This window comes from Cryptotermes secundus, unplaced genomic scaffold, assembly GCF_002891405.2.
Source record: "Cryptotermes secundus unplaced genomic scaffold, Csec_1.0 scaffold1000, whole genome shotgun sequence".
Taxonomy (NCBI): Eukaryota; Metazoa; Arthropoda; class Insecta; order Blattodea; family Kalotermitidae; genus Cryptotermes; species Cryptotermes secundus.
The window spans coordinates 43,980-66,397 of NW_019726239.1; the positions used below are offsets into that span (position 1 = coordinate 43,980).

The 22,418-nt window shown below is 38.0% G+C and overlaps 1 protein-coding gene and 1 long non-coding RNA gene across 2 annotated transcripts in view; one reads left to right on the forward strand and one right to left on the reverse strand.

Moving 5' to 3' along the window:
• Positions 1 to 22,418, forward strand: part of LOC111864126 (succinyl-CoA:3-ketoacid coenzyme A transferase 1, mitochondrial) — a 35,429-nt gene that overhangs the window by 4,708 nt on the left and 8,303 nt on the right. Inside the window, exons 3-8 of the mRNA XM_023851159.2 lie at positions 2,841 to 3,067; positions 10,232 to 10,354; positions 19,054 to 19,187; positions 19,326 to 19,494; positions 20,567 to 20,681; positions 21,864 to 22,080. Coding sequence (XP_023706927.1) covers positions 2,841 to 3,067; positions 10,232 to 10,354; positions 19,054 to 19,187; positions 19,326 to 19,494; positions 20,567 to 20,681; positions 21,864 to 22,080 — 985 coding nt within the window. The remainder of the gene's footprint in view (positions 1 to 2,840; positions 3,068 to 10,231; positions 10,355 to 19,053; positions 19,188 to 19,325; positions 19,495 to 20,566; positions 20,682 to 21,863; positions 22,081 to 22,418) is intronic.
• Positions 12,903 to 19,047, reverse strand: LOC117282279. Its single transcript, XR_004512989.1, has 2 exons — positions 18,182 to 19,047; positions 12,903 to 17,809 (listed from the first exon to the last, which is right to left on the reverse strand). It is a non-coding gene; the product is annotated as an uncharacterized LOC117282279 (long non-coding RNA).

Sequence of the window (22,418 nt, forward strand, 5' to 3'; positions counted from 1 at the left end):
TATATGAATATGACCATATCAGATTAATACTACATCTTAAAGATACTCAGAATTCTCTTCCAAAGTATAATAAATAGAGTACAAATAATTAAATAAATAAACAGCACAAAAGTACTAAGTCAAAGTACAAATATAAATAAATAATGCAACTAAAACTCATGAGTATAATCAGTGTCAAAATTACCCTTCAATTAAAATACACAAAATACTCTTCCAAGGTATAAAATGAGTGATTATACAAAAATTCCTTTATCTTTAATTTAAATTGTTTGACATCTCTGTATAATTGTTTCAGGTTTAATGGAAGACTATTGAATAATTTAATGCCCATATAATACGAGCCTCTCTGGTATAATGCTAAATGAGTTGAAGGTCGATAAAGATTAAGGTTAAAACCCTGTCTAGTGTCTCTGTTATGTACATCAGATACAAATTGATATTGATCCATGTTAAGTACCACAAAGCATAAAAGTGAATAAATGTATAAGGATGATAGAGGAAGAATTTTTAAAGTGGTAAATATCTGTCTACACGAGCTTCTATTACTAGCACCAGTTATTATTCTAACTACCCTCTTTTGTAAACGAAAAATATTTATGGCATATGAAGAATTACCCCAAAAAATGACACCATAGTGAATAAGTGAATGAAAATAAGCATAGTAAACCATCAACAAGGTTTCCTGATTTACATATGGTTTAATAGCTCTGATTGCATAACATGCAGAGCTAAGTTTTGGGATGAGTAAGTCAATATGAGTTTTCCAAGATAATGTGTTTACAATGTTAACTCCCAAAAACTTTATATGGGATGAATTAGAAATTTCCATATCATCATATACTATCTTAGTAGCGTGCTCGTATATATTCTTTGTTTTGAACTTAATGAATTCGGTTTTAGAAAAATTAAAAGATAATAAATTGGCATTGAACCATGAATTTAATTTATTGAAAACTTCAGTCACATTGTGAAGAAAATTTAGAGGATCCGGATTACATATAATTACGCTAGTATCATCTGCATAAAGAATAGGAGAAGAAATCCTATTTAATACTAAGGGTAAATCATTAATATAAATCAAAAACAAAAGGGGTCCCAAAATTGATCCCTGTGGGACACCATGTGAGATTACACCCCAACTAGAACGAATATTCAAATTATAGTCTTTAGCTTGTAGTCTTATTCTTTGAAATCTTCCTCTAAGATATGATGCTATTATTTTATGCATCGGTCCCGTAATGCCATAAAATTCCAATTTAGACAATAAGATCTTGTGATTCACACAATCAAATGCTTTTTTCAAGTCGCAAAATATTACGCCCACATTTTGACCAACATTTAGGGCAGTTAAAATCTGGTCAAGCAGTCTATTGATAGCCTTTTCAGTGGAAGAATCAGGTCGAAATCCAAACTGTTCGCTCGCCAACGCGTTATTGTTAGTCAGATGATGACAAAGTCTTGCAAACAGCACTCTTTCAAATATCTTAGAGAAATAAGTGAATAATGATATGGGTCAATAGTTACTGATAAGATTTTTATCACCATGAAGGCATGTACTTCAGGTAGATCAGTGCCCTTCTCCACAGTGTTGCTGCAGTCACACTATCCCCACAGCTGACCAACAGGAAACGTTCTACTGATGTAGTGATCACACACAGCAAAAGGTGCATGCCTCAACACAGCCACCAAATGGCCTTCCTATATTTATACTAAAAAATGGACTAATTTGAGGTTCTGTTAAATAAAACACTCGTATGCTTTTCCCCTCACCACTCTTTTAACTCTCGAAGCAGTTACAAATAACATGTTTCATTAATACTTGATATGAAGTAGATTCTAAAGGATTCTGATGATGGTGTATAATACTCAGAATTACTGGGCTTTCAGACTTTGTCCATCATGCGGTATTCTGGAAGCTAGAAAACACAACATTTCGGAAACTGGAGCTGTTTCCAAAATATTGTGTTTTCTAGCTTCTGGAATGCTGGAAAATATAAAAAGTCTGAAACCTGGTAATTCTGAGGACTTTCTACGAAATTAGCGGTGGGCTATGGGCTGGACAACCGGGAGGGGTAAGAGATTTTTCTATTATCCACAGTGTCTGGATTGGCTCTAGGGCCCACCCAGCCTCCTATCCAATGGGTACCAGCAACTTTTTTCCAAAGGGTAAAAATGGCTGGAGCATGAAGCTGACCACTCATCTGTATCATCTGCCAAGGTCAAGAGTGGTGGAGCTATTCCTCCACTCCCTCATATTTGCATAATTAATTAAATGCAAGGGCAACTTTACCTTTACCTTACTTGCTGTGAAATTAGCACACCACTTAAAACCAAATATTTTGGTTGAGTGGTTAACACTTGTACATATTTAGGAGGTCCCAAATTCAAATCTTTGTCCAGAGGCTGGCTATTCAGATGGAGAGTTTTTGTGATTTTCCTCAGTACCTCCAAATACTTTACTATACTATTACTATTACTGCTAATACTCACTTCCATGTTGTTTCCAACTTAACCATTCTACACTGTTTAGTCTGGGCTGACAGTGTCATAAAATGAACCATGAATAAATAAATAAATATCATGTAAACATTGTATCCCTGTGAGATATAATTAGCAGGATGCTGACTCCCCATGAAATTCCTTTGATAATCTGAATACAATGGCAGTAATTTCGAGATAAGTTTCCTGGACGGTTATCTAATACACTGCTTTTTGGCATTACATTCTGAACCTTTCTAAAGCAGAGTAGTAGTTCAGTTTGTATGAGAGTCATTTCACTATTCGCTGCAAAGTACATTTTCATATTTAAATTATTGATGTAAGGTTCAATTTATTTTTAGGCTTTGGATTATGTGGAATTCCCGAAAATCTTATAGCAGAAATCTTAAGATCAGGCATAAAAGAATTAACAGTTGTCAGCAATAATGCTGGCGTGGACGATTTTGGTTTGGGACTACTTCTGAAACAGCACCGTTTGAAACGGGTTGTAGCCTCATATGTTGGTGAGAACGCAGAGTTTGAACATCAGTATCTATCTGGACAGCTGGAGCTTGAGTTAACACCACAGGTGAGTGCCAGAGTTTGTCATTGTTTTGCGATCAAATGTGTAACTTGTCAGTGGTGGCCACATATGGTTTCACTTAATCTGGCCAGCTTGTATAAAAGGATTTAAGAATTTCCAATTGACACACTTTTTGTAGGAACAGATAAACACCAAATGGTAGACAAACTGTCTGAGGTGGTGATCCCTATTTGGTTCACACTGAGTTACAAAAAGGGGACATATAATTGATTTGATTATTAGTCAGTCATGAGAGAATTTAGAAGGCAGTTCAGTAGTTCAGTGTTCAGCTATGGAATGTTAACCAGAGGACAATGGAAGCTGAAGAAGTGACCCATATATAAATCAGAACCAAGTCAGTCACAGTAGGAAGAGAAGACACTCATACTACGCGTAGCCTACGCGTATTGAGGGCGTAGGTCACAAACTGTACATGGACAATTTCTTTTCTTCACCCCACTTGTTTGACGAACTGATGACAAAGAACATAACGTGCTGTGGGACAGTCAGACCTAATCGGAAGGGCTTGCCTGACGATTTTCGACGAAGACAGTTTCGACTTAGGAAAGGGGACATTCGTGTTAGGGTGAGACAGAACATGACAGCGCTAGTTTGGAAGGACAAACGTGACGCTTACATGCTGACAAATATGCACTCTCCTCCAGCAGAAGGCAGTTTCTGTGATGAGCATGGAAATGCCATAAAGCCAGCTGTTGCTGACTACAACAAGCACATGGGTTATGTGGACAAGGCAGACAGGATGGCAAACAGTTATGGCATCTGTCGTCGAACCTGGAAATGGACAAATAAACTATTTTTCCATCTCCTGGATCTGATGATTCTGAACAGCCACATCCTGTTGAAATCCTGTGGCGCGAATTGGATGCACAGAGATTTTCGTCTCGCCCTTGTGCGGAACATGCTGGGGCTTGCTGGAAGGGGTCCATCTCGCCCTCAACAGCCCAGGGGTCAAACCCCGGCTGTTAGATCGGAGCCATCTCGAATAGGGGAGGTCACAACACAACATTAGCCGACTTCCTGTGTTCTGTTATCAAGAATGCATGTTTGTTGCTCCGTTACTTAGCATTGGATGTCCTATTGTTGAGAGTATAACTTCAGGAATGTTTTTACTGAGCCATTGCCCAGCAATGTTCATATGCATCACTGTATATTGGCCCTATGATTTTCATTGGTATTGGTACTGACTTAAGGGAGCCAACTGTTTCAGTGGCCTTTAGCACTCAGACTACTGGTGGGCCCATTGTGCACCCTGATCTTGTTAGGGACATTCAAAAAGCCCTGACCACAGTGGTAGAGCCAGAACCACCGAGACTGAGGCCCACCTGTTATGTCTGTTGTATCCATGCAGAGCCAAATGTCTCCATTCGTATGATTTTTTAGTTAGGTTAGTTTTCATATGGGTACATATTACTTTTGGATATATTGTGTGTTGTGTATAGTATATTGTAACATGACAGCTGGAAGCTAGAATAGTGAAACAAGAATAGGCGGCCATTGCTAGGCAACATCACAGTAAACGTGTTTCCACAGCAATGAATCGGCACAAAACAATAGAGAAACTGTTGAAAGAGGTGTTTTCTATGTGGTCTGTGCCAAGGCTGTACATCGACATGAAAGTTAGAAATCAGATGAATGAATGAATGAGTGAATGTATAAGGGGTGGGCCTTCTTGGCCCTTGCACTGCAACCACAGTGATCTATTGTGCATCCCCTTCTGATTATCCCCTCAGCAATCCTGCCCTTCTTCCGAAGCACAGGATTTTGTACGTGGAGATGTCAAAATAGTCACTTGGTTCCATAAAATATTGACCCAAGTGATGTAATCTTAAATAAATTAAGGCCTCACATTCACACAGGATATGTGCGGCTCTTTCATTTTCTTCTTGACACCTCTCGCAAGTTGGACTGTTACTTAGTCCCAGTTTGAAGAGGTGTCCTTTAAGGTGACAGTGTCCTGTAAGTAATCCTACCACCCATCATAGCTGGTTCCTGTTTAACTTCAACAGATCCTTCACTCTTTTAGCTGAGGGTCCACGTATGAGTCCCTTTGCTTGCCTGAGTCCAGTCAAGGATCCCCAGTATTTCTTGTGTTTCATATTTGTCCAGTCCCTCATTGCCTGTTTGGCAACTCCTATAGAGATGCCACAGGCTGGTTCAGGAATAAAACACAATTTCACGGAAATATTTATTGCAACAGATACAGCAAGTGTTCAGCTATTTTTCAACATAATTGCCACCGGAACTGAGACATTTGTCATACCATGGGACCAACTTTTGGATACCTGTATCGTAGAAGTCTGCCGCCTGGGATTGGAACCACTGTGTGACAACCATCTCCGCCTCTGTCATTCTCAAAACGCTGACGCTCACCGGACAGGAATTTCTTGAGGTATAGGAAAAGATGGAAATCACTGGAAGTGAGGTCCGGGCAGTAGGGTGGATGATTAAACACCTCCCAGCTGAATTCCTGCAGGAGACTTGCTGTCCGTTGAGCCGTGTGCGGCCTAGCGTTATCGTGCAGGAAGACAATACCGGCACTAAGCATCCCACGCCACTTGTTCTGAATGGTCCGTCGCAATTTCTGCAGTGTTTCACAGTAACGCTCAGCATTCACCGTCTCACCTTTGGTCAGGAAGTCGGCGTGAAGATCGCCCCGTCTGTCCCAGAATACCGTGCACACCACTTTCCATGCCGACAACGTCTGCTTGAATTTCATCTTACAGGGAGATCCACTGTGATGCCAATGCATTGACTGCTGCTTGGTTTCTGGGGTAATGTGTGCAATCCACGTTTCATCACCTGTGATGATCCGGTCCAGAAACTCGTCGCCGTCTTCATGGTACCGCTGCAGAAAGGTCAATGCTGACTCCATGCACTTTGTTTTGTGTTCTGGTGTCAGTTGCTTCGGCACCCACCTGGTGCACAATTTCCTGAACAACAGATGCTCCATGACAATTTCGTGCAACAAGGAGCTGGAAATCTGCGGGACATGACTGCTGAGTTCTGCAATTGTGACGCGACGATTCTCCATAATGCGTTCCCGCACAAGTTCCACCAGGTCGTCTGTAATGATGGATGGCCACCCACTGCGCTTCTCATCATGCACACTTTGTCAACCTGCTGAAAATTGTCTGAACCAGTGACGCACCATCTGCTTGCTTATGACGTTAGGCCTATAGACCCGGCACAGCTGACGATGAATTTCGATCGGCACTATGCTCTGTGCATTCAAAAACTTTATCACTGACTGCACTTCACAGTCGGCGGGAGCTGGAATAAGAGCCTCCATCTTCAACAGCTGCAATGATGCTACTATGGGAATGCGGGAAATTCCGTTAATGCATGCGCCATGCTACGTCATTGCTCTATCACGTATGCGCAGTCACTTCACGCAATATAGGGTTTGCTAGCTGTGGGACAAGTGGGAAACTTACTTTGTGGACATGCTACGTAATTATGGATCTTACAACTGCAGTGTATATCCCAATGCACAATGTGCGGCTGCAGTCCCCAAGTTTTACCAAACATGCTTCTGCATGTCCAAAGAGCCTTATGGGCTTTATTGATGACCTTGTGCAGCTGCTTTTTCCTTGTCAGTCCCTTGTCTAATACTAGACCAAGGTACTTGACATCACTGGAGAGCTGGATCATCTTATTGAAGAGGGTTGGTTCCTTAAGGCCCTTTATATTTCTCTTCCTGGTAAACGGTATAATTACCATCTTATTCGGATTGATGGAAAGGCTTGCTCTTTCACAAAATCATTGGACTATGTACAGAGCTCTTTGAAGATGCTCTGATACTGTCGAAAGGAATTTTCTGTTTATGAGGATTGCTATGTCATCAGTAAATCCTACTGTATAATGCCCATTGTCATTAAGTCCCCACAGGAGATCGTCAAAGACCAGGCTCCACAGCAGAGGTGAGAGCACGCCCCCTGCAGACACCCCCTAGATGCGGACAGCCCCAGGATCTCTCCTGATAGTGTGGCAGCTATGGTTCTGCTTTCCAGCATAGCACTGATCCACCTGCATATTGTGGGCTCTATGCCATGCTTTCCAGCGGCCTGTTTGATTATATCAAATGAGGTTCTATTGAAAGCTCCCTCTGTATCAAGGAATGCTCCTAAGGCAATATCCTTGTGTTCCATCACACTTTCTATGCGTGTTACCACATTATATAGTGCACTTTCAATAGATTTACCTGTTTGATAGGCATGCTGGTTTCAGTGTAGAGGATATCCTCAACACTCCATCCCTGATATGCCTATCCACTATTTTCTTCATCGTTTTCAAAAGGAAAGACGACAGACTGATAGGACGATAAGCCTTAGCCTCGGTGTAATCTAGCAAAGGTGTGGAACTAAAAGTTCTTCCCCTTGCTGCAAAAGTGTGGGTACAGTTCCAGCTGTTCCCGCTGACTTATATGGTCTAAAGTTATTCAGTGCCCGTCTGATTTTTGATTGATTAATTATGACCTTGACCAGGTTCCAGTCTACCCTGTTCGTCTTGCTTTGGCAAGTGCCCAGGTTTTGCTGACCCTGTCCAATGTCCAAATTATCAATCAATTTTGAATCAGGAAAGTGAACCCTGAATAATTCATTCAGTGTCTCCCCTTCTGTTTCAGTGTACTGCCCGTTAGGCAGCTTAATCATCCTAACCTTGTTGGTCGCCTGTTTTGCCATGATTCTCATGAGTCTGTCACTGCCTGGTACATCATTCATCTCCTGGCAGTGCCTCCTCCATGAGGATCGCTTGGCTTTCCTTATTTCTTTGTTGTAACAAGTAAGGGCTTCCTTGTAGGTGTCCCACTGCCCTGTTCTTTTAGTTGTATTAAACAGCCTTCTCGTTTTGGTTCTAAGCCCACTCAGCTGTTTATTCCACCAAGGCACTCTCCTTGGTTCGCGAGGGGTCCTAACTGGACAATTCCTATTAAAGGACGAGATAATAGCCCATTGCAACTGGTCAACGGACCAATCAGCATCCTTTATTGTGTGTATATTTCGTGAGATGGCCTCCAGATTTATCTTTAGGTTGTCTTTGTAAGACTCCCAATTGGTTCTCTTAGGATTCCTATTAGTAGCTTGATCTGTGATCCGATAGGGACGGCTCATCAGATACATGCCAATTACTGATCAGGTTTCCTATTTTATTGGTCCCTTTTGTCAAGTCAATAACCTCCTGCTTGTTGCAGACCACAAAGGTAGGCTCATTACCTTGGTTTAGAATATTAAGGTTCAAACTCACCAAATACTCCATGAGGCATTCTCCTCTTGGCTTGATGTCAGTGCTCCCCCACAATGTGTGGTGCGCGTTGGCATCATACCCAATGATGAGCTGCTTTTTCCTAAGATGGCAATATTCAACGATGTCCCTCACTTCTTTGGAAGGTGGTGGTTCATGCTAGTCATATGGAAGGTAAGCTGAAGTGACGATGAGCTCCTCACAGTCTCCGCCCAATGTGTATGTCATCCTCACCATTGTTGTGTCTCTGGAACAGAACTCCAGCAAGGTTAAAGCATTAATATGATTATTAACATATATGCATGATCTCACATTTTCTCCAGGTACCACAGAGTAGCCTGTTTCCCCTGAATTCGTTAAGCCTCTTATTTGGCCCCTATATATCCAAGGTTCCTGAATAAGTGCTACATCTACTTTTCCTTCAGCAAGTTGTAGGAGCCTTGCTGTGGTGTAGATTAATTTGAATGAATCGTATTTTATGTGTAAATGTCATGTGTGTATGTATGTATGTATGTTGTGTGTTCATTCTGTAATGCTGGGAAAGGTGTCCTCCTAAATGATCTCTTCCACAGCCGTTTTTCCTTTATCAGACATGGTTTCCTCTGAGGGAGGTCTCTGATCTGGTAAGGTTGGGTTGACGAGAGGAGGGATTGTTTCCTTCTCATCAGATATTCTCTTCCAGTCAACTGAGAGAGTGGGTACATCATCCCCCCCTCCCTCAGAGACCAAGTTGGATGATACTGTATCTGACACAGGTTCTGCCCGGCACTGATCTTCAGGATCATTCAGCACCTTAACAGTCCCCTGTGAGAGTCCTTTGAATATTTTATAACCGGTCCTCTGTATAATAGTATAAGAGTCCTGGTCTATGACTAAGATAGGCCTCTGGCCTTTCAACTCAGATTGCTTATCTAGTACCCTCCAGTTCTCCATATCAAGTCCTGGATTGAGGTCTGCAATCCATTTCAGCAGCTCTTCCTGATTCTGGGCAACTTTGTCTCTAATCCGGAGAGCCACTTTAACAGATTTGGCCAGATTCCTGGCATCAGTAGCTTTCAGCCTGGCCCCTGATTCCAGCCTGTGGTTGTCAATGGCTTTGGTGAGCCATTGACCAGATTGTTGGTCAGCGCATGCATAAATAAGTGCACCTCCCACTAGTCTGTAGGATTTCGGGTGTGGTAGTTCTCCCTTTGGAGTCCTACGTAACACCTCCCCCAGTGTTTCCAGAATGGAATTCTGGTCATCTTCGGTAAGCTTATCCTCAGGATAAGTTTCCTTGAAGATAGCTACCTTTATGTTGGTCAGAGCCTCCTTGTAAGTACCTGGGCCTTTTCGGAGTTCTGGCAATTTCTGTAGGGGTACTGTCCTCTGACCTTGTCCTCTTAAAGGTACTGATGGGGGTTTCTTCCTGCTTGGACAAGCCTGCATTTCCTGGTTGCTGACTGCCCCCAGTTCCTGCTTTTCTTGCAGATCAGATAGTAGTTGTGAGTTGCAAGTGAACTGTGGCATTTCAGTGGATCATAAGGAATCTCCATTGTTGGCAGTCATTACCAAGCAATGACTAGGGATGACAGAATAGCAAATGGAAAACTATGTGCGTGCTGTGGGTGTAGTGATTTATAGTGTGTGTAAATTAGCAAGACTTTCACGATCATTTGTAGTCATGAGTTATAAAGTCCAAAGAATCCAATTATCAATCCAAACACAGCACCTAGTCACTAATACATGACAGTATTTTGTTTGCAAGTACCAGTATGCATATTAAATGATGTACTATAGAAATTTGAATGTAGCAATATCTCACTGTTGCATACATAACTAAATATCACTCAAAATGTTGGATCATTTGTAGTTACAGTTTTTTGTTTGAACTCGTGACCGATAATGTACGTGATTCTCTCTTTAAAGGGAACACTGGCAGAGAGAATTCGTGCGGGTGGAGCTGGAATCCCTGCATTCTATACACCAACAGGATATGGTACACTTGTCCATGAGGGTGGAGTTCCAATTAAGTACAAGGAAGGAGGAAAGGTATTTTTAATTCCTCTTTATAATTTTCATGTCCGTTGCTAGTCTGTTGGACACAGTGAAGAGTTCTGTCTTTCAGGATATAACACTGTGTAGTCTGCGAAAGTCAACTGATGTTCTGGAGGAACATGTCATCTCCCTCTTCAGGGTTGAGAATAAGGTGATCAAGAAACCATCATGAAGAAGGCAGCAAGTAGAGCTGTGTTGTAAGATCTGAGGTTCTCACAGCAGTGGTTATGAAGAGTTCCCTATTCTGGGATATCATGCCATATAGTCTGTTGAAAGTCAACTGACATTTTGAAGGAACATGTCGCCTTCATTCTGAGTCTTGAAGAATAAGCCAAGCAAGGAACCAGCATGAAGAAGGTAGCAAGCAGATGATGGAAGCCTTCATATCAGATTATGTTCACATGGCCCAATGGCAGAACACAAAATACAGTTTGTCAAGATGATATGTTGCCAACATATAATGTGTTGCTTAGAATTATTGTTTGGGACTTTGTCCATTGTCCAAAATTATTAAAACCTTTGCGTTCCAGTAATTAGTTGCATTTCTGTCATCAGTCGAAAACTATACAGAACTGAACCTCCTCCAAAAAGTCTCCTCAGTGGAGTTACAGACCGAGGTTTGAGCATAGCTCCACTGTGAGATGCAAGAGACTAGCTTTTGTTTCATATACTGTGTACCTGAAGACAGAAATAGACCCAGTCTCCAAAGATGGAGGCGACATGTTCCCCTGAAGATCCTGGCGACTTCCAATGGACTATAGTATTATATCCCACAAGACAGAACTGCTGTGAGAATTTCAAATCCTGCTGGTTGTGTACGATGTTAGTAACAAGATTTCAGAACAATCATGACAGTCTGGAGCAGAAATAGTTACATTATCCATAGTCATGAATTTATTGTTGTAAGTTCATTATTTGTCAGAACATCACATGAATACTATGAGGGCATCTCAGTAGTGTTCTGTATGGTGGTGCCTGTCTGTTTGGTGGGTGAACTGCTGTAGATATGACATTAGTATCAACTCTACACACCGTATGTACTCCCATAATGTCCCCCCATTTTCTCCCCTAATTTTAGCACTAAGAGTGGGGATGGAGGGGGACATATTATTTTTCTAACAGATTCTTGGAGCTATGTAACAGGAACTATCACTCCTTTTGAGTATTATAATATTTCTCTGTTAGCATGGATGCAGGTTGCCTTTTACCGGACTCTTTTATAAATTTTCTGTACCTGTTGCTCCAATTGCAATGGAACCCCCATTTAATGTTTGTCAGTTTAAGGGTTTCGCTATTCACTTTTAATTATCTAATAATAATAAATTGCAGCATCCTGTTGCGCTGCATAGATCTGACTTTGTGTTCCACTTTTTTTCCATTTGTGTACAACATTGGTTAATATTCTCTCACTGTTTTCTCTTTTTTGTGACCACTACATGTTTCAGCCTAACTGGTCATCGTCAGGTGTACATATTGTTGTGATGAAGGAATCTGCTGCTCACTGTAATGCTGTTTATGCAGTTGACTTGGATTTATTTCTAGAGCATGTGGGTTGCTATGCTCGTGTTTGCCTTATGGTTTTGTTGGTTTGTTGGTTTATCTTAGGTTTTGTGTGTGGCTCTTTTTGTTGGAGCAGAAGTTTGTTGTATGGTAGTTGGCCATCACTAATGTTGCACATAGACGGCAAAAAAGAGGAACATAAAAGTCAGATTAATTATCTCAGGTCAGTAATGTTAGTGTTAATATTCTTCCATTTAAGTCTTCCCCAGTTTACTCTCTCCCCAATATATCTGCTCATTGCACCATGACGGGGATCAATCATCTTTGATGGCTCAGCTGATACAGTAAGGCTGTGCTACAATCTGCTACTCTCACCAGTTTTCTGGACTGCTATGAGGAGAGATGGGAATAACTCTTTTTTTCACAGAGTTGTTACCAGGTGACAGGTGAGAGCTCTAAAAATGTGGGTTTCCCTGGGTGATAAGGTTTAGTGAACAGGGTTTGGGCATGATTCTCGTAGGGTTATTTCTGAAGCTATGAACTAGTAAAAAGTTTCACATTCAGGTTATATCAACTGTACTTTGTTAGGATTTTCTTCATATCACGCCTTGTGCCATCATTTACAATACTGATCCAAATTTGTATGTATCTCAGCAGATGGATGGATGTCACTAGTCATTTTGTTCACTAAGTTGAACCCAACGGGATAAAACCCTGAAAACAGAAAGATCCACACCCACCTTGGTGTTTCCACAACCTTCTTGTTTAACTATCACAGCTTGACTGCCCACAGCTGCCTGGGCCATGATGCTGTTTTACCAACAAGTATACACTGGTATCCCATTGGGTTTTTAATATGGGAAGTCCTATTTTTGCCAGGCACATAGAGGCTGGATTCCACTATTCAGGGGACCACCTCTATCTGGCTTAATGCTAAAACAGCCAGACCTGAACTCAGGTCCCTAGCCCTGTACTAATTCCTAGTTATTCAACATTTATAATTAATTAGGAGAATGACTGTACCATGATGCCAATGAAGTTAGTTAGTAAGTTAGTTTATTTATATTCCATAAGATCTTTACAATGTTGTGAGAACAACCATCGGATATAGGAACAGTCAGATAAAAAATCATTGCTTTACAAACAAGCAGATTGTCAAAATACAACAGTAGAAAATACAAATATAATACATGTAAAACACATTTGTCAATAAAAACAATAAAATGAAAATAAAAACATATACTGGTCATAATAAGAACTTCACAAGAAACTCCAAAATCATACCCTAATATGAAATCATATGAATTAAGCTAATTTATCAAAATGTAAGAACACAAATAAGAAACAAGTCTAAGTTGTATACACACCATATTTGTATAGTTAAAATTTAAAGAACGAAATTTTTATTGCATACTTACAGATAAACATGAAAATATACATGTCATACTTAATACATAAGTGTCACAAAATTAACAACCTAACAAATAAATTCAAATGGGGTCTTATTACATGCTTATATCTGCATAAATGAGTAATAAATTTTAACAGATATTTAAAATTATGGTAAACAACAGAAGTATTTATATAGGTGGATTTATCAATTGGATTCAGTATGAAGATTATTATTTTTTATATTTAAAAAATTTATCAATGCTATAAAATGAGCGAAGATAGAAATTGGAGTAATGTCTTCTTAAAAAGATTTATATTGCCATGCAGCTGTTTTATGTTAATTGGGAGATTATTAAATATCTTAATTCCGATAAATTGAGTACCTTTCTGATAAATCGATAATTTAGCAGATGGAAGATAAAGATTAGAAATGTTTCTAGTCGTAATCGAATATGCATCCGAATTTTTGGTAAACATTTCCCAATTGTTTACTACAAACATTAAAACAGAAAAAATATATAGAGAGGGCAGAGGTAATATTTTAAGCGAAGAAAATATCTTCCTACAAGGATCTTTGTAACCTACACCAACCATAATTCTAATAACTCTTTTTTGAAGTCTAAAAAGGTGCATACTCTGATATGAATTCCCCCAGAAAATCAAGCCATAAGACATTATGGAATGAAAATAGGCAAAATAAATCATTTTGAGGGTATCGATATTTAGAAATTGTTTAGATCTTCTGATAATATATTATAATATAATTCAGTTTCATTATAATTGATTCGATGTGTTTTTTCCATGTTAATAGGTTATCCAGCATCAGTCCTAGAAATTTTACATCATTTTGTTCACGTAAATTATTATTACCATAAGTAATATTTAGATTATCGAGGTAACCCTGTTTTGCAGAGAATTTCATACAGCAAGTTTTGTCAAGATTCAGCGAAAGCATATTAGAATGAAACCATTCATTCATTAATTTTAATACAATTGAAAGTTTGTTTTCTAGATTCATGAAGTTGAGATCATTTGTTAATACGCTTGTATCATCAGTGAATAAAATTATTGAGGTATTATGAGGGCCAAAGCGCTTGATAAAAGAAGGTAAGTCATTAATGTAGACCAAAAACAAAAGTGGACCCAGAATCGATCCCTGTGGAACACCTTTGGTAATTTTTCCCCATTTAGAGAATATATTATTAAATTTTACTCTCTGATATCTATTAGTAAGGTATGATTCTAACAATAAATGCAGCCTACCTTTTATTCCATAATATTTTAATTTAGATAACAAAATTCTATGGTCCACACAATCAAAGGCTTTTTCTACGTCAAAAAGTATGCCACCACACTTCTTTTTATTATTTAAAGTAGACAAGATGATATTAGTAAGTTTATAAATATAGCATTGGTAGTTGATGATTTATTTCTGAATCCGAATTGATCGTTAGTAAGGACATTATTGGCTTGAAAATGCACAAGTAGTCTCTTGTAGATAACTTTTTCAAAGATTTTAGAAAAGGAAGGTAATAAAGAGATTGGTCTGAAATTTGCTACATTCTTTAAAGCACCTTTTTATGTAGTGGGACAATAATTGAATATTTCATTCTGTCAGGAAAAATCCCTGTAGATAAAGACTTATTTATTATATAGCTTAAAGGAGAAGCAATAAATGGTGCACTGATTTTTAAAAGTTTCAAAGGAATTTCATCGAAACCCTGTGAATTTTTCCAAGCAAAGTTCTTTATAATTTTTAAAATCTCACTGGTAGAAGTGTTATGTAAATTGATATTATTGTACTTAAAATTATAAACCTGAGCCAAGTTGTATGGAGAGTAGTTCGTATTGTTTGTATTTAACTTATTTTTATTTTTAATCTTTTCAGAGATATTAACAGTCATTTTTATAAAATATTCATTGAATTTTTCAGCATTGATTTTAGAAGAGAGTTCTTTATTATTTTCATCCATGTTATCTATAACTTGCTCATTGATATTTCTTCCTATGTTCGATTTTATAATATTCCAAGTAGCTTTGACTTTGTTATGAGCATGTGTGATTTTATTTTTAAAGTATAATTTCTTTGCTGCTTTTATTATATTAGCTAAGATTTTACAGTATCTTAAGTAATAAGTTTTTAAATTTACATCATTGTTGGATTTAACTAAAAGATATAGATCCTTTTTCTTTTTACATGAATTAATGATACCACTGGTAATCCATTTATTTGTCGATTGTCTTTCAAAAACCTTTTTCTTAGGAAAACATGAGACAAAAATTTGTAGATATATATTCAGAAAAGAATTGTAAATATTATTCATGTCACTATTGGAATTATGAAATACGTTACTCCAGGATTCTTTACTAAGTTGATCTTGAAATTCCTGAATCGTGAATACATCAAATTTCCTAATGTATTTAATTTTCTTTTTGGAACATTTAAAAATTCTCTCATTTGTATATATATCAAGTATTTGGGCATCATGATCTGATAAGCCGTTTGGTACAGGAGATATTCTAAAATGAGTAAATTTGGTGATATCGAGAAAAACATTATCAATAGTTGTACTTGAGTTTTTGGTTATTCTTGTTGGAAATTGGATTATGCTATTAAGATTGTAAGAGTTTAGTAGATCATTTAGTTCTTTTTTTTTTCTTTGGATTCCTCAAGATAATTTACATTAAAATCACCACAAATGATTAAGAGGATATTGGGTTTGTGTACCATTTTGAGAATAGCCTCAAGACCATTTAGAAAAAACTGAACATTACCAACTGGTGATCTATAAATAGTAAGAATACAAATTTTTGTAGTTGACAGTTTAAGTTTAATAGCACATGCTTCTAAGTCTTTATCTTTACAAAATTTAGTTAAATTTATTGAAGTAAATGAAAGTTCCTTAAGTATATATATACATACACCTCCTTTTTGAAAGGACTGTCTACAGTATTCAGTACATCTTTTGTATTCATCCATTGTAATAAGTTGAATTTGCATATGGTTTAAATGGTGTTCAGAAATACACATGACATGAGGTATATCTGGATATAAAGAAGCTACCAATTCGTCAATTTTGTATTGAAGTCCACAAATATTTTGATGATAAATTTTTATAAACTGATTCAAATTATTTTTTAACTTGACGTTGCTTTTAGATACATTGTAGGAATGATTTACTATTACTTGACCTCTCATAGAATGATCTATAGCTTGTACATGATGCAAATCAGTCCTCCTAGTATATTCCTGATTTAACTTGACCATAAAAAATCATTTTGACTTGTCGAAATAGCCTTTTTTGTTCTATTTGATTTACGAGTCGGTATAAGATTATGTTCAATTTTTTCTAATTCTTTATTTTTTGTTACACTATTAATCACACTGCAGTCATCTTCATAATCTTTGCCTTTATAACCCTGAGCCCATTGAAATGAATTTATCTTGTGATCTTCCCATGGTAAGGCTATAGATGAGGAAATTGCTTTTAGACCAAACATGGTATTAATCTCTTTCACAAGAAGAAGAGAGATACAGTCTTTCTCTTGATTATTTAAATGCAGGCCATGTTTAGTATGATGGAATCTTTCAGTACATGCATTTACAAGGCTTACATGAGCAAAATTATGTGCAAGGGATTGTAACCTCTTATTAAAGAGATTTACTTCTAAATTAACACAAGAATCAGGAGACAAATCATATCTTAATGGCGCTCTAAGCAAGATTACATTTGTGTTGTTAGTTCTTTGAATAAAAGCCTTTAGTGATAGAAGTCCTTTTTTTTGACTCATTCTTACTTATGTCTTTAGTACCACCAAAAAATATAATTACATCTTTTTTTTTAAAAATATTCTGTAAAAGTGTGTAAGGAAGAAGTATCACCTCGATATTGGCATTTGGTTTAATGCTACCCATTGCATAAAAAGTATTATTGAGGTTGCTGTTAATGTTAGCTGCCAACCCTCTAACATGACTATCACCAGTTATAAGTATTTTTTGTTTAAGTAGATTGCTGTTCCTAGCACAATCACTCATGTGACTCTCTCCAGTAGTTAGCAGGGAAAGGTTTCCTTTATTCTTTGAAGTGACTGTTGCTGAAACGGAAACTTTCTTCTTTGAAATCTCTTGCCTGTTGTTTGTGTCAGTTACACAAGTTTTGACACTATCACCTAAATAAAACATGTCACCAATCTGCACTTTATTATTATAAGATATTACCACACCATTTACTATTACTGGAATGTTATTTGTCATTTGAGCATTTCCATTATGCTTGTATTTACTAACACTTATTTGACTTGTACCATTATCCACAATATTTCGAACAGCTCCACTTGCATTCGTTGATTTAACAACATCATTGAGGTTAGATAAGACCTCAAAACGATTATTTGTTTTAAAATATATTTCACTCTGGTCTTTAAACTTTACTAACATCTTCTTATGTGAGTTTATTGGACTTTGGATCCAATTTCTTTCATTTAAAGATAACTGAGATCCATCTTCATTATTTCGCGTGGGGTTGGTATCAGCCTCAGTTGGATTCTTGATGTCCTCTAAAAGTAAATCTATAATTAATTTCGCAGTCTTCAGTTCCTTCTGGGTACTGAGAAGTTGGTTTTCCAACATAATACATCTTTCACAACATTCAGCTCTTTTTTCAATTATTTGACTAGAATAAATTATGGGTGGAAATCCATTGACTCTTGGCTACCTAGTATGGACAGAGCTGTTTGCTACGGTGAAACATACATGAGTCCAGACATATCAGAATCAGCAGTACTGGTTCAGCTGCTTTTAAACATTTTGTTATTTCTGTGTACACTTCATTGTGGCAAACATTTCTGTTCATACTGGTCAGCCTGTTGTCAGTGTATTTTTGCCCCCCCCCCCAAACCCCTCAGACCACAAAATATCCACTAAAACACCTGACTAGTTCCCAGTGAAACCTCTAGTGGAACAACCATCTTTATGCCATGCTCACTGGACAACAGCTGAACTGCAGTATACTGCAATGTGACCTTGGACAATGTCATACTATCTGACCTTGAGCCACAGTATGACCAGACCTCAGCTGTATTGCCAGCTATGAAATGAAAATATTCCAATATTTCAAATTTCTTTTAGTCGCCATTATAGAAAAGCATGATGCCACTAATATTCATGCAAGCTTTCTTATGCAGTTACTGCAGTTTCCTCTCATATATGTAGAGTATGCAGTCCTCTTTTTGTCAGCCTGATCATAAGGAAATAGGATGTGAACACTCGGGCTGGATTTTTCTGGCTCGAGACGAGTCCACTAGCAATGCTGATGGACCTTTGGGCTCCTAAGAAGTGAGGATTTGACAAATTCTTCAAGAAAAATCTCCTTTAGAATGCAGTTACTGAACAGGTGAAGTTATTCCTGGGCTTAATTAATTAAGCACCACACCATGTAGATATATGGGGGAATGGAGGTATAGCTCCAGCTTTTTTAACATCAACAGTAGATGGAGCTGAGTAGTCATTTTGATGACCCAGCCACCTTACCCCCAAGGAAACAGACCACAGTACAGATTGTATAAGAGGGCAGGTGTGCCCCAGAGCCAGTCTGGACATTATGAAGGAGAGAAATTTTTTGCTCCTAGCAGGAATCAAACCCCAGCTCCTCAGTTATTAGTTAGTATTATATTTGGCGAAATTAAATGAAGCCAGTTCATACAGTTTCATTATCACATTCAGGGACCATGTAATAGGTGGTCCACATGTCACACACACCCTGAAATATTTGATTACCAGTCTTGCTATTAATGTTTTAAAGGTGGAAATTGTCAGTGAGAAACATTCATATGAAAACTTTAATGGAAAGCCATACATTATGGAGAGGGCCATCACTGGGGACTTCGCGTTAGTGAAAGCATGGAAAGCTGATGAAGCTGGCAATTTGATCTTCAGGTATGGTATAAACATCTGTTTTCTTCCGCTTGGCTTTCTCTTACATTGTACTGTAGTTGAAGTTAAGTTTCAGTATGAACTTAACATAGCATTAAGTTGCAGGAGACCATAATACATTTTTATGCTTCTTAATTTCAGGAAATCTGCACAAAACTTTAATTCACCAATGTGCAAAGCAGCGAAGGTAACTATTGCAGAAGTGGAAGAAATTGTACCTACAGGATCAATCCCTCCGGACGAAGTTCATGTTCCAGGAATTTTTGTTGACAGAATTGTTAAGGGTGACAAGTATGAGAAGAGAATAGAGGTGAGACACAGGAAAACAGTGAAACTGCATTTGTACGACCAATAACAACCTTTGCTTTCTTTTTCTTTTTCTTTTGAGAAAATGAGTGAGCAGAATATTAATATGCTGAGAATTTGCACCGAAACTACAAAATACTTTGTGTGAAACTATTATTTTGAGCTTTATCCTGCTTCCAGGTTTATTAAGACCACTTTATTTCAAAGAATTTTTATACAGTAGACCAGCACTCCTCCAAATTAATTAGTGACAAAGGTTGTTCAAATAATAAAAAATTATGATAATTTGATTAAATTCTTGTCCATTAAAAAACACTGTTATAATGTCCTGCCCTATTATAATAATAAAAACTACAAGAACTTTTGAAACAGGTAAAACAAACAAATTAATAAATGTAATTATAAATTAACATTTTTAGACATTTTATTTAAAAAATTCCAGCAATGATGTTTGTCTAGCCGACGCATTTCTTGGTTGCGGTGATTAAGTTAACTGGAAGTTTCAGGATTCAGATAATCGGTGTTCTGCTATATTTCCATCTTCACATGAACAAGATGCAAAAGAAAACCTTTACTGCATGGAACCTCAGGAGAGCTACTCCTGAGCCATGGACCATGGTTACTTGGTACCTCTACCAAAAGGCCCAACAGAGAACTTTTGTTTTCTGTCCTCCTGAAAATGGAAATAGAACAACTTTCCAAAATATAGTACTTTAAATAAACTCAGATAATGAAGTGATTCTGAAATAATAATTTTCAACCATCAAGTCAGAGCATTGTCATAGAGCTTTTAACCTTGGTTTATAAATTCCTGCATAACATTACAGAAGGTAGCAATCTTGTGACAGGATAGGAAACTATACAAGCTTTAAGGTACCATTTAATGTTGATGGAGGCTGCATAATTACCTTTGAGAATGTTCTGAAACTTCATGTCTTTCGTTATTTGTGTTTTTGCTGTAGATTGTTTTTCTTTTCCAGTAATAATATAATCTTTGGTTAGGTAAGAAGATAGAAATGGATATGTGGTTATGTCCCTTTTGTTTGCTGCCTATAAAGCATGTCTTTTTTTTCTAGAGACTGGCAGTACGAAAACAAGCTAAGCAGTCACTGGCATCGTCAGTGCCAGCAGCACTTATGAGGGAACGGATAGCTCGAAGAGTTGCAGCAGAATTCACAGATGGAATGTATGGTATCCTTTGTAAGAAGCAGTGTTCATTAGCACTGAATGTATGAAGTGCTTGACAGTGTACAAGGATTCGGGAGGACCTAGAATATTGTCACAGTTTTGAGTATCACTGTAGACAGGGTTTGGATTGGTGATTGGATTTAATGAACACTTATACACACAACTCGTAACTACAAGTATCTATAACAGCCTCACTGGCTTACACACTTGATCACCATACCTGCAGCACACATAAAGTCTTCTATGTCTTTACTAGTCGTTTGCTGGTAACGGCTTCTGACAGTGCCCTCTGCTTATGTTCTTACTGGCTGTCAGATATCCCACAACTGACTAAACTCTAGACTTGTCCGGCCTATAAACCCTCAGCACGGACTGCAGAGAAAACACTGCTCCTCATTGTTGTTGTTATTTAGTCATTGCCATGAGAACATGTTTGTTTGTGAAGCTGTTACTCAGCAATGGCTACCATATATTTGCTTATTCCATGGTCATTGCCTAGGAGTGGGCATTGTTTATAGGGTCATTACTTAGCAATGGGTCTACATGCCACAGTATCTTAGTCCTTATAGTCACTAGGTTGTGAGCTGGATGACAGAAATCATGGTTTGGTTTCAAGTCGAGGAAAGAGATTTTCTGCCCTCACAGCATCCAGATTGGCTCTGGAACCCACCCACCTTCGTGTCTAGTGGGTACTGGCAGTTCTTCTTTGGCTGTGAAGCTGACCTCTCACCTCCATCTGGTACTGGGGTTAAGAATGCATGGCGCTATACCTCGACTCCTCCAACCATCTTTATGGTATCTCTTTAATTGGTTTGGCCAGCCAACTTATTCATAAGACTACTAATATTTGTATTCATCATATGTGTTTAATTAAGCACAATGACAACTTTGCCATTTACCACAAACATTCAGGAAACTGTCCAATTATTTTGTATTATTTTGGTTCAGAATTATGTTAACCTTGAGTATTTATTTTATTTTCTGTACAAGCTTTCCATATTAGTAGGTTAGCACAGTGCTGACATAGGATGAGGATGTGGCCTAATGCAGAAGATGGGGGGAGCCTGCCCAAAATTACAAAATCTTTAAAACTTTCAGTATGACTGATATTTTCTGACACAGTTGAATCTTTTGATTATATTAATTACATTTTCAGCCTGATACAATCCTTGACATTTTAAACAGCTAATTTAGGAATTGGTATCCCTGTTCTGGCCAGCAATTACATCCCAAAGGACATAACAGTTTATCTTCAGAGTGAAAATGGTATCTTGGGATTGGGACCATACCCATCTGAGAGCGAAGTTGATCCTGATTTGATTAATGCAGGGAAGGAAACTGTCACGGTCATACAAGGGGCCTCATACTTTGGTAGTGATGACAGTTTCGCCATGATCAGAGGGTAAGTTGGTATAACAAAGTGCCAAGTGTGGCATATTCTTTGTCTTCTGCTTCTTCCTTTGATGTTTTCCCAAAGCTGCTCCTCCCCTCTTACTTCCCATGTTCTTCCTTCCTTCTGCATGATCTGTTTCCTAGCCTGTTGTCCCTTTTCTTGATATCTGTCCTCATGAGTGTTGAATTTCATGTTTATACAGGGTGGGGGATATTAACCTTTCCAATTTCACAGGGTCCTTGCTGAGGCTAGGGAAGGGGTAGAGTGGTGGGAACGGTATCGTTAGACTCATTATATCATGCAGTTTTCAGTACACACAATTTCTGGAAGAGTTTATTAAAAACGGT